General features: G+C 59.7%; 1 protein-coding gene across 2 annotated transcripts in view; it reads left to right on the forward strand.

The window, feature by feature from the left end:
• The window catches only part of Pudp (pseudouridine 5'-phosphatase), a 59,711-nt gene extending 56,768 nt beyond the window's left edge, over window positions 1-2,943 (forward strand). For both annotated transcript variants that reach the window (XM_046443350.2, XM_058579029.1), the window contains exon 4: window positions 1,667-2,943. In XM_046443350.2, the coding sequence (XP_046299306.1) occupies window positions 1,667-1,843 (177 nt within the window). In that variant the 3' untranslated portion in view covers window positions 1,844-2,943. The remainder of the gene's footprint in view (window positions 1-1,666) is intronic.
• The last annotated feature ends 12,106 nt before the right edge of the window (window positions 2,944-15,049 follow it).

Consider the following 15,049-nt stretch of genomic DNA (forward strand, 5'->3'; position numbering starts at 1 on the left):
AGGGCCCGCAGTCTTGGCCCCTCACTCCAGACCCGGGCTGCATGCGGGTGGACCCGCTGCCCGGTGGCCGGCACAGCCTCCCTTCCTCAGCCAGCGTCTAGTGCTGAGCCACCCGTTTGCAGCTGGTCCCCCGCCATGCTCCAGAGAGCAGCCACACGCAGGCACACGGGAAGGCTGCCCTCGTGACCCGAGCCAAGCGCTGTCACCCTGGGGCATGGGCGAAGTGTTCCTGCGCCCCACCCCTCATCCTGTGGGCCGACTGCACACCCTCCCAGGTCCCCGGGGGACAGGGTGTCTGTCCCGCCCCGTCATGGGACACGTCTGTGCCTGTGTGCTCTGGGTGAGTGCAGTTAGAATACACCACCCGTGACTTTAAAAAGGCTGGGACAGGAACAGGCAGAGGGAATCAGTGAACCGCACAGCACACCTGGCTGGTCCCAGGTGACTCATTTCCTGGCCCTCGCCCAGCACCTTCCAGGTGTGGGCAGCAACTGTCTCCCCACGCACCCACCCACCCAGGCTCCAGGACCCTGGCAGACTGCACCCCCCCCCCCCCCCCCCGGAGGCCTCAGTGCTCTTCGGGAGGGGCTCCTCATTTCCTGTAGGCAGTGAGTTGGCTAATGGGCTGGGGAAGGGAGTGGTGGGCCACGAGTCCATGTCCCGCGACGGCTGCAGATCATGGCGGGGCTCAGAGGGGGGTGCAGAAAGAGGGACCCACCTCCACAGCCCCGGGGGCCGGCTCTGGGGGGAAGGGGAGATGCATGAGAGCGCCCTGAGCACCCCGGAGCCCCGGGAGCGGCTCTCCCCTGCAGGGAGGGGCGGTGGCAGCAGGACACCATCTTCCCCTGAGGTGGCGTGCGGGGGTCTGCAGCCTGCTCTGCCGACCACCCCAGCCCCAGGGGGCAGAGGCCGGGTGCTGCAGGGGTGGGGGGCTGCAGGGTGTGTAGGAGGGCTGCAAGGGTATGGGGGGTGCTGCAGAGGTGTCTGGGGGCTCCAGGAGGGTGGGGGTGTTGGGGGGCACTGTGGGGGGGGGGCTGGGCACCGACACGTGGACACCCAGTGCCAGTACAGGCCACCGGGTGAGGGGGGCCAGGAGGCAGTGTGCCCTCGTGTCACCATCCCCCGTGGCACGGTGATTGTCACCATCCCCCGTGGCACGGTGATTGTCACCATCCCCCGGGACGCGCCACGCCTTGGTGTTCCTGAGGTTTGTGTGTCACGTAAGCTGTGCGCCCAGGGACACGGGTTTGCACGATAGCACCCCATCCCTGCCCTTTCCCACCACAGTCCGTGAGACCCGACCCGTGCCGCTGTGACACGGGGCAAGACGTGGTCTTGCCTTGTCCCTTCCTCGCTCCCTGCGAGCCCCTCCCCCGCTCCCCGCGTGTCCAGGCCTTGGCCCAACCGATCCTTAGGACGCGGGTGAGGCTGAAGGCCGTGAGCCGGGCAAGGCTTCTCTGCGTGTCCACGATGCTCTGTGGCGATGGACACCTCTCCCCACCGCTGTCCCTGTGGGGGTCCACCGCAGCCGCTCTGCGACCTTCTGACCCAGGAGTCACGCAGCACCCTCGTCCCCGTGCGCACGTGGCGGAGCCCGTGCCCAGGACAGCGCTCAGCCCCCTGGGTGTGTGGGCGTGCACGGCATCTCGCTCTCTTGTCCCCACAGTGCCTGGTCTTCGAAGACGCGCCCAACGGGGTGGAGGCGGCCCTGGCGGCCGGGATGCAGGTGGTGATGGTCCCCGATGAGCGCCTGAGCCGCGACCTGACGAGCAAGGCCACCCTGGTGCTGCGTTCCCTGCAGGACCTGCAGCCCCAGGTCTTCGGCTTGCCCGCCTACGACTGAGGGCCACCGCGACCGACTGCTCCACGCCGCCCGCCGTGGGCCTCCTGGGCCCCGCCCACGTTCAGGGTCCACCTGCTGAGGGGAGGGTGGAGGGAGTCGGCAGCCGCAGGTGCACCCACGCCAGGTGCACCCGCGTCACCTCTGTCCCTACTGGGGAGGGGCCTGTGCCCTGAGCTGGCGTGGCCCAGTTTTGCTCCAGGGTTGATGGCCGTGCACTGGACACTTGAGGGAGGACAGAGACCGTGCAGAGCAAGGTCCAGCGTGCAGCCCGTGCCACCGGCACACGCGTGTCGTGTGTGGTCTGCGTGCGTGCCCCCTGCTCTCCAGGCAGAGATCACACGTGGCCCTTCCCTTATTCTAGTTCTCTCAACATTGGCAGCTACGCCATGTCAGCCCCGTGTGCATGCGTGTATGCGTTCATGTGTGTGTGTGTGTGTGTGTGTGCAGGCGTGTCCGCACTCCCTCTGCTGAGCTGCTTCACACCCCTGGGCCTGCACCCACTCCCTCTGCTCAGCAGCTTGAGAGGAGGGCCGGCCTCGAGCCTGAGGACCTCCCCCTCCCTCTGCTCCTCACAGTACCTCCCTGCACAGCCGCACCCCGACTCCCAGGAGCCGCCCCAGCAGGGTCCCTCTGGCCTGCACGTGTCCACAGCACCCGTCTCCATGTTGAGGAGAGTTTTCCACCTCACAAGCCCACTCCTGTCCCTCGGGGACGCTGGCCTTCCGGTGCTTGGTGGAAACGGTGAGGTTAGGGTAGGACCCGGGAGGCCTGAGCGCCACGGAACTCTTGGGGTGCTGTCGGCCTCCCCACTCTGGCGGGCTCGCTCTGCCTGGCGAGGGCTGTCTCCTGTCAGAGAAACGGTTTGATCTGCACGCCTGTCTGTCCGGGTGGCTCTGTGCTCCACTCTTGTTGAGCTGACTGTCACCTCCGTGCCTGGTGGAGAGAAGGCAGAGGGGCGGGTGTTTGGGGGGGACGGTCCTTCTCCGGGCACCCCGCCTGGCTCTCAGGGCACGCCTGCCCCCAGAAGCCTCCTGAGCCACGGCAGCGCCTTCCAGTGTCCTCGCAGGCTGATGGGGTGTAATAAAGTCCTTGTACCCGTCCACGTGGTGCTCGTGAGTCCTGATTTCACCCTTTACACCATGTCCTCCAAAACCCGGCCCCGGGCCCCGAGTCCCTCCGCCTTCTGTCCTCTAGCCACAGTGGGCTCAGCTGGCCAAGGGCACCGACGGGGGAAGTGCGCCACGTGCCCCCGACACGGCACACAGGCTCTCCATGTGAGTGCCACTGTTGACGCTGTGCCCTTGGGGATGTTTCTAATCATTGGGCCGTCGTCCCCGGGAAAGAGCAGGGTCTCAACCCGCGAGTCCCAAGTCCTCACTCCACGACGGTCTTCACCAGATGACGGGCACATTACAGCAGGTACCAGACAACTTAGCGCTCCCGTGTGATGCGTGTGTTGGACGCACAGTCATCACATCCTCATCGCACAGCACACACCTGCGTACACACCTGCATGACTCGGTGGCAGTGCCCGGGAGGTGGCATCGTCAGCCTCCTCCATCCCACCTCACGGAGCACGCCCAGCCCCGCTCAGAACTGCTGATCGCCCCTGGTCACAGGCTTCTCCCACTCAACAGCCTCCGGCACAGGTGGAGGGATTCTTCTAGAAGGAGGGAGCGGGAAGGTCCCTCTCCACAGCAGAGGAGCTCGTGTCCCGGGGGCAGGCGTGGTGGTGGCCAGCCGACCTCTGCGCCACGGTGCACGTTGAGCTCCAGTGGATCCCGTCTCTTGGAGTGTGGTGAGTCGGTCTCGCGTGGGAAGCTACCTGTGGCTCGCGCTGCGCGTTTCAAAACCTGAGAGCAAAGGTGCTGGTTCCGATGAGCTAACCCCGTAAAAGCGGTCTACACTGCACGGAGCGGCTCACGGGGCGCCCCCCAAAGCTCCGTGCTTCTCCCTGCAGCCTTCCAGAAGACAGTGCACCACCTTTAAAGACCTTACTGCTGTCCGTCCTTAGGGTCCTGTTACCAAGGGGCCGAGATGGACACCTTACTGGACACGCTGCATCAGGTTCACGCACGGGCCGGGCAGCAGGCTCCACCCTGGGCTCCGTCCTCTCCACGGCTGCAGGCTTCTGCACCCCACCTCCTGTGGGTGAGGAGGCCTAGCGGGGCTCTGGGATGTCCCACACAGGCCTGGTGTCAAAGGTTGGTCCCCAGAGCTGCGCTGTGGGCAGGTGTCAAACTGCAAGAGGCTCCGTGTCCGCGGAAGCTGTCTTTGGTAATGTGTCCCCAAAGGGACTACTGCACCAGTCCTCCCCTCCCCCTCCCCCTCCCCTTTCCCCCTCCCCTTCCTCCTCCCCTCCCCCTCCCCCTTCCCCCTCCTCCTCCCACTTCCTCCTCCCCTCCTACTTCTTCCTCCTCCTCCTCATCCTTCACCCCCTCATCCTTCCTCCTCCCCCCCTCATCCCTCCTCCTTCCCCTCCCCCCTCCTCCCCCTCCCTCCTTCCCCTCCCCCTCCCCCTCCCCCTCTCTCTGCCTTCCTGGCTGCCAGGAGGTGAGCACCTTGCTGGGCCTCAGGTTCCCACCCTGGGGTGCTGCCCCACCACAGGCCAAACAGGCCAGGCGGCTGGAGTGGGGCCCCCAACCACAAGACAGGATGAGCCCTTCCTCCCTGGGTGTCTGTCCTTCCTCCCTGGGTGTCTGTCCTTCCTCCCTGGGTGTCTGTCGTTAAGGTCGCCCTTGGCAGCGCAGACCTGGCTTCCACAGAGGGGGACGGGCTGCGTTAGTTCACCCCACGGAGGGTCCCGAGGTGTGGGTTGAAGGTTCTCAGGTTACAGGATTCTTGTGAGGACTTTGTCGATGGAGGGGCTCACGCGTCCTAAAGCAGGTCTTCAGGACACCTCGGGGGGCATCCCATGAGTCTCTGGAGTGGACAACGTTCTCTTGTCCACCTGAGCACAGAATCTTCACCTCCTTCATTACCCACGGGGGGTTCACGAGTTGCACCTGTTACCGAAATTGAATTCCATCAGGAAACACTGCTGGCCTGTGTGGGCAGGCCACTCGGACACACGGACGAGTCGCACACCTTAGGGGACTTGTCTTGTCCAGCCAGGTGCAGAGTGCCCGGGTTGGCACTCGGGTTTGAAGGGGAGCCCCCACGTGCATTTGAGCCTGGTCCCCACTGGGGTGGCATTAGGGGGTGGCTTTGGGGAAGTGACCCGGGGGTGAGGCCCCGTTCCCAGGAAGCTGAGGGAACTAGTGTGGGTGTCCCCCTGTCCTTTCTGATGCGAGGTCCTAGGATTCAGATCAGGGCCCTCGGCAAACACACCCCCGCCTGAGCCTCCGCCTGAGCCTCCGCCTGAGCGCCCCGCCTCAGACCCTGGATGAACCCCTGCTGTTGGCCTGGGTGGGGGCTGGGGGAGAGCCCCGGGCTGGGCCGGGTTCTGTCCTGACTCAGCACCTCGGTGGTGGGTCCCCCGCTTTCCATGGCTGTGACCAACGCGACTTCCAGGAGGAGAAGTTCACAGCGGCTCACGGTTCCCAGGGTGGATTCCGTGGTGGCTCGGCCCTTCTCCCCACTGTCCACGCAGCTTCCGTGGATACTCCACCAAATGGATTAATCCACCAAATGGATCAACCCCCTGGTGATGTCAGCACCCTCACGGTCCGATCATGGCCTAAAAGCTCCCCCCTGAACCTTGCTGCGTGGGGACCCACCATCAACACAGGAGCCTCTGGGGACATTTCAGGTCCCTGCTGTGAGATCGCCATCATGGTGACAGGTGCCTGTCACCAGGTCATCTGAAACCAGGAAGCTCCGTGGCACTGAGCCTCAGAGCCTGGCTTTTGGGGAACTGCGAATGGCACGATTCCCAAGGTCCACTGGGATTTCTGCAGCACTGTTTATGAGATAGTCACCTTTTCATTAAACGTTTCCAGATATTTACCACGAGGTTGATGCTGTATTTCTCTCGGGAACAGAACTTTTAGAAAAAGAGTTGAATGTCCAGCAGGTTCTAATGTTCTCCAGTCCCTTCCACCAAGATTCAAAGCTTGGTGCTCTTCTCCCCTCCCTTTTTATGCTGCAGGATTAGAACCCAAGGCCTCCCGCCCACTAGGCAAGCACTCTGCCCACGGACCTCTGTCCCGAGCAGCATAGAGCCTCTGCAAACACACAGACTAGACGTTCGCTTCCTACTTGACAGCTTTGCCATGGAGCTCTGAGTTCATGTGTCATGCAGAGAATCACTTAGCCAAGTCCACTCGAGGAAGACAGGATCTATTTCATATTCGTGTCTTAGTAAATTCAGACCTAAGCAAACACATACATATTTAACTAACGTGACGATGATAGACATTTCTTCACGAACCAACAGTAAGTACAGAACTTGATGGTAAAATACACATTTCATTTAAAACTCAGAAGCAAACTGGGCTCGGTACTGCACATCTGTGATTTTGGTTACTTGGGAGGCTGAGGCAGGAGGATCATGAGTTTGAGGCCAGCCTGGGCGACTTAGCAAGACCCTGTCTCAAAAAAATAATTGTTTTGAAAAAGTTGGAAACAGGCCAGGCACGGAGATATTTGCCTGTCATCCCAGGGTCTCAGGAGGCCGAGGCAGGAGGATCGCGAGTTCAAAGCCAGCCTCAGCAACAGCGAGGCCCTAAGCAACTCAGGGAGACCCTGTCTCTAAATAAAATACAAAATAGGGCTGGGGCTCAGTGGTCGAGTGCCCCCGAGTTCAGTCCCTGGTACCAAAAGAACAAAAGCTGGAAACAGCGTGTACTAGTCTGCTCTGACTGTCACGGCACGATCCCACGGTCTGGGGGCTTAAACAACAGACGTGGATTGTCCCCCAGTCCTGGAGGCCGCGAGCCCAAGGTCCAGGCTGGGCAGGGCCGGCTCCTCCCGAGGCCTCTCCCCTGGGCTTGCAGACGCCGTCTTCTCCCCGTGTCCTCCCGGGGCCGTCCCTCTGTGTGCGTCTGTGTCCTCATCTCCTCCTCTACAAGGACCCCAGTCCTGCTGGGTCAGGGCCACCCTGGGGCCTCACTGCGCCCCCATCCCCTCTGCAAAGGTCCTGGGTCCACAGAATCCCGTGGCGGCTTAGGGCCTTCAGGTATGTGGAACGCTGAGCCCATACCGCCAACGGAAGGGGTGCCACCATCAGGCCCTGGATCCTTCCTGAGCTCCGGTGGGTGACGGCCGCCGTCTCACGGGTACGGGTCTCGTGCCGACAGACGGGCCGTGCTCTGCTTGAAAATGTCTTCATTCCACTGCTCTTTAAAAATACCTTTTTTCTGGAAACCGGGTTCTCGCTTGAAAGCAGCCTTCTCCCACCTTCTGAGGATTCCGCTTCCCTGTCTGACCCTCGAGGGGGAGGGGGTTTCTGTTGGAATCGAGCCCTGGTCCCGCCCTCCCACCTTGGAGGACAGTGGCTCTGCCCACCGCTCGGAGCTGAGACTTTCCGACGGCCCTTGGCTCCGCCGAGGCCTGGCCGGCTTTACTAGCCTCGCTCTGACTTTGTAGGTCTTCATGAGCCTGAGGTTGGTGGTATGAGTGACCAAACCCGTCAGCATTGATTATCTGTCCCCATGCTCCCAGCCAGGCCCACCCCTAAGGTCAATCCCATGCAACGAAACACAACAGAAAAGTGAGTTCTGTGTCGTGAAGTCCCCCAGGCTGGGACCTTTTGTTATAGCTGCCAAGAAAACTGATACCTCTGGGTTGTGCATCAGGAGTGCTTTTTGATGGATGATCTTGACATTCAGACTCCATCTCTGATACAAAGTGTCTTCCTGAAGTATCTATCATCTCTTGTCCGTCTTTGACTACGGGGACAAGGGACGTGGGATGACGATTCTTGTTGTGTGAAATTTAGATTTGTCTGACTCAGTGTACGGTCCCACTGGGTGCCGCGCAGGACTCCTCGTGTGGAGAGGAGATAGGGGACACGGGTGGTGACTTCCACCCTCCGGGGCCGAGAGAGAACAAGTACGTGTGGTTCAAGCCACTCAGTCTGGGGAGCTCCATCATGAGGCCCTGCACACCAATCTGAGGGCTTTCTGACAACATGCATGAAACTGCATTTGGAAATCCGTATCCAGTGGGGAGTTTACAAACAAACAGGGTGGCCGGGCTTGGAGGCGCACGCCTGTCATCCCAGCGGCTCGGGAGGCTGAGGCAGGAGGATCCCGAGCCCAAAGCCAGCCTCAGCCAAAGGGAGGCCCTGAGCAGCTCAGGGAGACCCTGTCTCTAAATGAATTGCAAAATAGGGCTGGGGAGGGGGCTCAGGGGTCGAGGGCCCCCGAGTTCAATCCCTGGTACCAACAAACCAACAAACAGGGTAGACTCTCAGCAGCCAGGGGAAGCTGTGTCTAAAAGAGTCACCACAGACTCGAAGGATGCCTGAGTCTACACCTGTGAAGTGGCAACACAAAGAAACGTCACCCACCGTGGCAGTCGTAGAGGAGGGTGTGACCCGTTCAGAGAATAAAACGCACAGGTGCAGCTGAGGGTGAGGTGAGCCCCGGGAGGGCCCTCCGCAGTTCCATGTCCAAGCTACAGTTGGGTCAGCGCCTGCCCAGGCCGACCGCAGGGCAGCACCCCGACTCACCCCGTAGAAAGGGCCGCAGGATGGTCAGGCAGGCCGGGAGCGCTGCGTTCTGGAGGCACGCGTGTGTACCTCAAAGTAAGAACACTAAGGCATCTTACTCATCTTCAAGCCCATCTTTACCCCGTAGAAAGTTCTAGGAGATTCCCCCCAAAGCACTAGTATGGAACCCGCCTGTGACCCGGCCCTCCGCCTCCTCGGGGTTCATCCAGGAGAAGTAAAATCAGCGCAGCTCAGCGTCGGGGTACAGCGGCCTCTGTAGTGTCACAGGACCCACTCACAGCAGCCCAGTGTGGACCCCGGCAGCTGCCCACCAGTGGGCGGCCACAAAGGAGGTTCACGGCCCAGAGAAGGGTGGGTCGTGCCGGGCAGTGGTCCGCGGTGGAGCTGGACACCGTGCTGCCGGAGAGAGGAGCCAGAGCCGGGCAGTCAGGGCAGACGGTCCTCTCAGGTTGGGGGCTGGGCGTGGGGGAGAAGGTGCAGGGGCCTCTCGAAGGAGGGAAGAAGACCCGCAGGTAGAGGGAGGAGTTGGGGGGGCCGAGGAGGGGCGGCGAGGAAGTCTACCAGGGTCAGCACGGCCATCCACACCCCCCCCCAGGGTCCCACGGACATGGACACGGAGAGAGTGCTCCCTAAAAGTGGCCACGACAGGAGGGAGGTCAGTGGGGTCTACATACTCCACCGCGGAGTGTCTTGGTCACGTTCCTGGTGTCCACTTGCTCCAGGACGAGAGGGAACACGGCAGTAGCCCCCCGTGTGTGGGTGAAGACGGCGACCGCGGTCCAGATACGCAGTGTCCCCAAACCTCGTTTGTTGAGGGCTTGGTCCCCAGTGCAGCAGAGTTCAGAGGTGGGACTTTAGGCAGCTTCGGGATCACGAGGCCTCTACCCACATCGGGGGATTCAATCAATCCACTTGATGGATTGGTCCATTGGAAGCTGAATGAACTGAGGGGAGGCGCGACCTCTTTGGAGGGAGTGGGTCACTGGGGGCAGGGCACAGAAGGCCCATCGTCCCCCCGCCCCGTCTTCCTCTGCGCTCCCTGGTGCCATGAGCCGGGCAGGTCTCCTCCTCCGGGCCCCTCCACCATGATGTCTGCCTGCCCTTGGGGCCAGAGCAGGGCTGGTCGCGGACTGAAGCTCTGAGGCCGTGAGCCAAAAGGAACCTTCTCAGGTTGTGGTCAGGCCTGTCGGCCAGCCATGATAAGGTGACCGCGCCGTGCGGTGCACACCAGGTCGTGCGCACAGGAGTGTGAGTCTGTGTCAAAGTCCCCCCATTTGCATTCTGCGCTTCCGTCCTCCTCAGGGAGGGGATGGAGAATCGGGGTCAGGCGGCCCACCCACGCGCACACACACACACACCCCGAGATAAATCTTCCGAGTATTCACTGAAGATCGGCTTCGGAGAGCTTTAGATCAAAAAAGAAAGAATAAATGTGGACCTTTCTGAGATTCTTAAAGGCCTCGGATTCATCTCTGTTGAAATGGCGTCTTCAGAAGCCCGCCCCTGGCCCGCGCCCGCCCCGCAGCCCGTGTGCCCTGGGTAGATTGAAAGAGATGAAATTGCCAATTAGGAACCTAAATGAAGGGTATCGATCCACTCCGAGGCCGTGAATAGGCTGTCCCCAGAAGGTGGCCGCTGGGATGCTGCATCGAATTCCACCCGTAAATAGGGGCCTTTCTCTGCGGCGGGGCACGCCCTCCCGGGTGACGGTCCCCAGGGATCTTTTCTGTCACAACAGACTAAATGAAAATCTATCACGGGGGTGAAATAGGGGTGGAGGTGTGAGCATCCATCACCTGTGACCTTGTGCTGGGTGAGTGTCCTCCATAGGTCCTCACCGCCTGGTGCTGCGCCCGGGCCACCGGCCCCTGACACGTGGTCTGCTCCATTCGTCATTGTTTACGTGTCTCCTTTACTAAAAAAACCAGGTCTGCTGGTAGGAGGTGACCGTGTGTCCCCTACATGCCACTGCACAGCCCTGACCCCAGGACCCCAGGACCCCAGGACCTTGGGACGTGACCGTGTGTGGAGACGGGTCTTTGCAGAGGTGACGGGGTGGAGTGGACTTGGGTCCTTGTAGAGGAGGACATGAGGACAGACGCACACGGAGGGACGGCCCAGGGAGGTCACAGGGAGAAGATGGCGTCTGCAAGCCCAGGGGAGAAGCCTCGGCACGAGGAGCCTGCCTCCTGGCTGATGCCCGTCGGCAGACGCGTACTCGCCCAGTGGACGCAGGGAGGCCAGCGTTTGACCTGGCCAAGTGAGGTGCTGGCCCAGGCAGGCTCGGGAGGGAGACCTGGGGGGGGACACGTCACACAGGGCAGGCCTGGGGAGGCAGCTGGAGCCCCTCCCGGGGACAGCTCCGGCATGACCTGCCACCCCCTGTGACAACGCGGCGCCCGATCCAGCTGCGAGCGCTGGCGGGAGGCCACTCGGGAGGGTTCAGGTCCACGTGCCCGTGGTCCGTACAGAGGTGGCCGCAGCCCAGGCCTGGAGGGAGGGGACGCGGGGTTCCCGGTCAGGAGCCAGCACTGCAGCTGCCCACATGAGGGACCTGCGGGTCGGAACATGGAGGCCACAGCCAGGAGGCCACCTGAGTCCTCACGTGTCCCCAGGGCCTTCGCCTCTCTGCACAGGGGACGGCTGCCCCCTTCCAAACCCCTGCCGGGGGTGTCTGGGTCCTGTGCCACGGTGCCCCGTGTCCTGGCTGAACCGTGGCGGGTCCTGTGTCACTGAGGAGCAGAACTCTGCAGAGACGCCGCTCAGAACTGACTGTGAGACAGAAGGGCAGTCAGACAGCGGACGTCTCAGTGGACGGCATTGGGCCACGCACGGGGGCCACTGAGGAAGACGGTGTCTCACGGGGGCTGGCGAGTGAGCGGACCCCAAGTGTCCCCCAAACAACGGTGAGCAGGGCTGGGAGGGGGAGGAGGGGGAGGGGGAGGAGGAGGGGAGGGGGAGGAGGAGGAGGAGGAGATGGAGGAGGAGGAGGAGATGGAGGAGGAGGAGGAGGAGGAGGAGGGGAGGGGGAGGAGATGGAGGAGGAGGAGGAGGGAGGGGGAGGAGGAGGAGATGGAGGAGGAGAAGGAGGAGGACGAGGAGGAGATGGAGGAGGAGGAGATGGAGGAGGAGGAGGGAGGGGGAGGAGGAGATGGAGGAGGAGGAGGAGATGGAGGAGGAGGAGGAGGGGGAGGAGATGGAGGAGGAGGAGGAGGAGGAGGAGGAGGAGATGGAGGAGGAGGAGATGGAGGAGGAGGAGGAGGACATGGAGGAGGAGGGGAGGAGGAGGGGAGGGGGAGGAGATGGAGGAGGAGGAGGGAGCGGGAGGAGGGGGAGGGGGAGGAGATGGAGGAGGAGGAGGAGGGAGGGGGAGGAGGAGGGGAGGACCAGAAGGGGGAGGAGGGGAGGAGGAGGAGGAGGGGAGGGGGAGGAGATGGAGGAGGAGGAGGGGAGGGGGAGGGGAGGGGGAGGGGGAGGAGGAGCAGAATGGAGTAGTGGAAAGGATGCCGTCCTCCTCAGAGGAGACGGTGACATCATCCTAGGGACCCGGACCCCAGGACGGCACTGAGGTAACCGTGTGGAGTCACCTTAGGGAGCCCTTCCTGCCCGAGCAGGTCTGTCCACCTCTGAGGCCCAGACGCAGGTCCCGGGGCCAGTCTGGTGGAAGCCACTGTCCTGCCGTCACCGTCACCAGGTCCTCTAGAGAGGGGACTTTGTGATTCACTTAAAAATTCCCGCGCAGCCCCCCGACCCGGCAGGGTGGCTCTGCCAACCACGTGCGTTCAGAGCATGGAAACCTGATCCGCGTCAACCTCAGTGCTGTCCCCTCCACGAGGACAGGACATGGGGTCGTCTCAATGGGTGCTGAAGAAGCATTTTAAAATCCAAGATCCGGCCCTGACTAAGAGCCCGCAGCCCAGCAGGGTACAAAGGAGCGTCTCCAAGGTGACGCCGGCTTCCTCTCAATCCTGCCGCCCGGCCGTCCTTAGTGGTGGCCGGCGGCTGCCCCTGTACATCAGGAATCAGTGGAGAGCCACACGCCCTCCTCTCAGCCTTGTCCTGCAGACGCTGACCGGTGCAATCAGGGAAATAAGAGCAGACGTGAAGAGGAGAAGCGGAAGCGTCTTCACGCAGACACAGCCTGGTCCAGAGGGCGACTCTGCAAAGCTGAGCTCAGAGAGTTGAGGACCAAGTCCAATAGGTAGAACCAAGTGATGTTCCCCTGCTGTTTACTCGACCAAGGGACGATCAGAAACCGATCTCGTTTTGAAACACCCAGGGCTGAGTTGGGGAAATACGTACAGGACTCCTGCCCTTGAAACCACAAAACACTGGGAAGAGAAAGAGAAGAAGAAGATCCAGAAACGGACACTGTCCATGGCTCCGAAGGCTCCCCAATGTCCCGTTGGTCGTCCCCACACTGATCTGTGATTGTAGCACAGTCTTGAGCAAAACCCCGACAGGAGTCTTCCTACAGCCCAGCGGGCTCATTCTGCCTGCACTGGCCATCGACAAAGACCCGGAGAGCCACGACCACTTGGAGAGACCAGGACCTCAAGGAAAGACTGGCCCTGACCGACTTTGAGCTGTGTTCTACAGTCGAAGTCATCGAGAGGAGGTGCCGACGCACCAGGAGCTTCACGGGGCAGAGTAGCCCCACGCGTGCGTGGACAGCGGATTTTTGGAAAAGGCAGGAGGGCGTTTCAAAGAAGGAAGGTCAGCCTTACGAGCAGGGCACCTGGAGAGCCATACGCAACAACCAACAGAGACCTCGGCCCGTGCCTTCAGACAGGGCCTACGACTGAGCGCACACGGCGACAGTCCCCTCCCACCCTCCGAGTCCCCTCCCTCCCCCTCTCTGGGCCTCACAGCCGCCCTGAGCTGGGCAGCTTCCCCGTCCACCCCGTCCACCATGAAGCTTCTGTAATGGAGTCGGCCAACCGTGGACGGGGCCCTCCGAGACCATGAACCAAAGTCAATCCCTCCTCCTCCAACTGGTTCTTCTCCCCTAGTTTGGCCCCAGCAAGGACAAGGCCACGGACCCACGGAGACCGCGGAACACAGCTGATCCCAGGGAGGACTTGCGGATCACGGGGGACTCACGTCCAGGGCAATGGCCAGGGTCAGAGCGTCCAGGAGCCGCCCAGGGGCAGCTGATCTCAGTCAATGCGTCACAGTCCCGTCACAGGCACCCGAGAAACGCTGTGGACGACCTCCTGCGGGCTGTGTGTCCAGGTGGGTGCACGGCAGCATGCGTGACAGTCACGCTCAGTCTCAGGCCCCAGCACCAAGCCCTCACTGTGTCTAGGCACGCACCCCCAAAGGCAGAGCCCACCCCAGTACAGAGGACGGCTCCTCCCGAGCACGTCACCCAAGGGAGACCCACTGTGTGTGTGTCTAGAAGGACAGCTGGGACAGCCAAAGGTCTCATGATCACCCAGTGGGTCACCATGCACCGGTCAGTCGATCTAGGACTGCACACTAATACCTGTGGCACCCGTTCTGTAGGCTTCTGGGGAGACGGCAGAGTGTGAAGTGGACCTCATTAAATAAACCAGGTCCCTCAGATGGACGCTTAGTGAGTCACAGACACTGATAATACACATAGCTCGGCGATACGTATAGCTCTATAATATATATATATACACCATGATATAACAGCACAGATAGATATATATTATATGGCACTACATCATATAATGTGACACTATGACACATCACTATATGATATACAGCACCATAATATGTGTAGCTCTATAACAGAGCAGCATATAATGTAGCACCGTGTAATATATACAGCACTGTGACATCTATGGCACTATATAATACAGTACCTTATAAGATATATAGCACTGTGATATATAAGGTAGCACTGTGACATCTATGGCACTATAATATAGCACTATATAATACAGGACCTTATAATATATATAGCACTATGTTATATAATGAAGCACTGTGATATCCATGATATATGTAGCACCGTAATATATATATATAGCACCATACTATAACAGCATGGATGTATCATATGGCCCTAAGTTATACAATGTGGCACTATGACACAGCACTATATAATATATAGCACTGTAATATATAGCACTGTATTATATAATGTAGCACTGTGATATCTATGCTATATGTAGCACTGTGATATAGCACTATATATTGTAGTGCCTTGTAATATATATAGCAGTATGTTATATGATGTAGCACTCTAATACATATAGCACTATAATACGGCACTCTATAATATATAGCACTGTATCATATGGCGCTAGGTGATATATAGTACCATAATATATGCAGTATTATATGATATATAGAGCATGATATAGTATACATCATATATAAGTATTACAGTGCTATATATTATAGCGCTATATATCATGTAAAATATACTTCAACATTACTTTTTTATTAATATATATTAATTGATTTTTAATAATTAATAATTTTTATTAATATATATCCATTGCTGTATTATTAATATATATTACTCTTACTTCTATATTACATATATTACTATACATAGTAATATATGCTATATATATCGCTGCAGCATCATATATAGTATATAATAGTACTAT

This window comes from Marmota monax, unplaced genomic scaffold (assembly GCF_021218885.2).
Source record: "Marmota monax isolate L192 unplaced genomic scaffold, Marmota_monax_Labrador192_F-V1.1 WCK01_AAM20220418_F8-fsc00168, whole genome shotgun sequence".
NCBI classification, from domain to species: Eukaryota; Metazoa; Chordata; class Mammalia; order Rodentia; family Sciuridae; genus Marmota; species Marmota monax.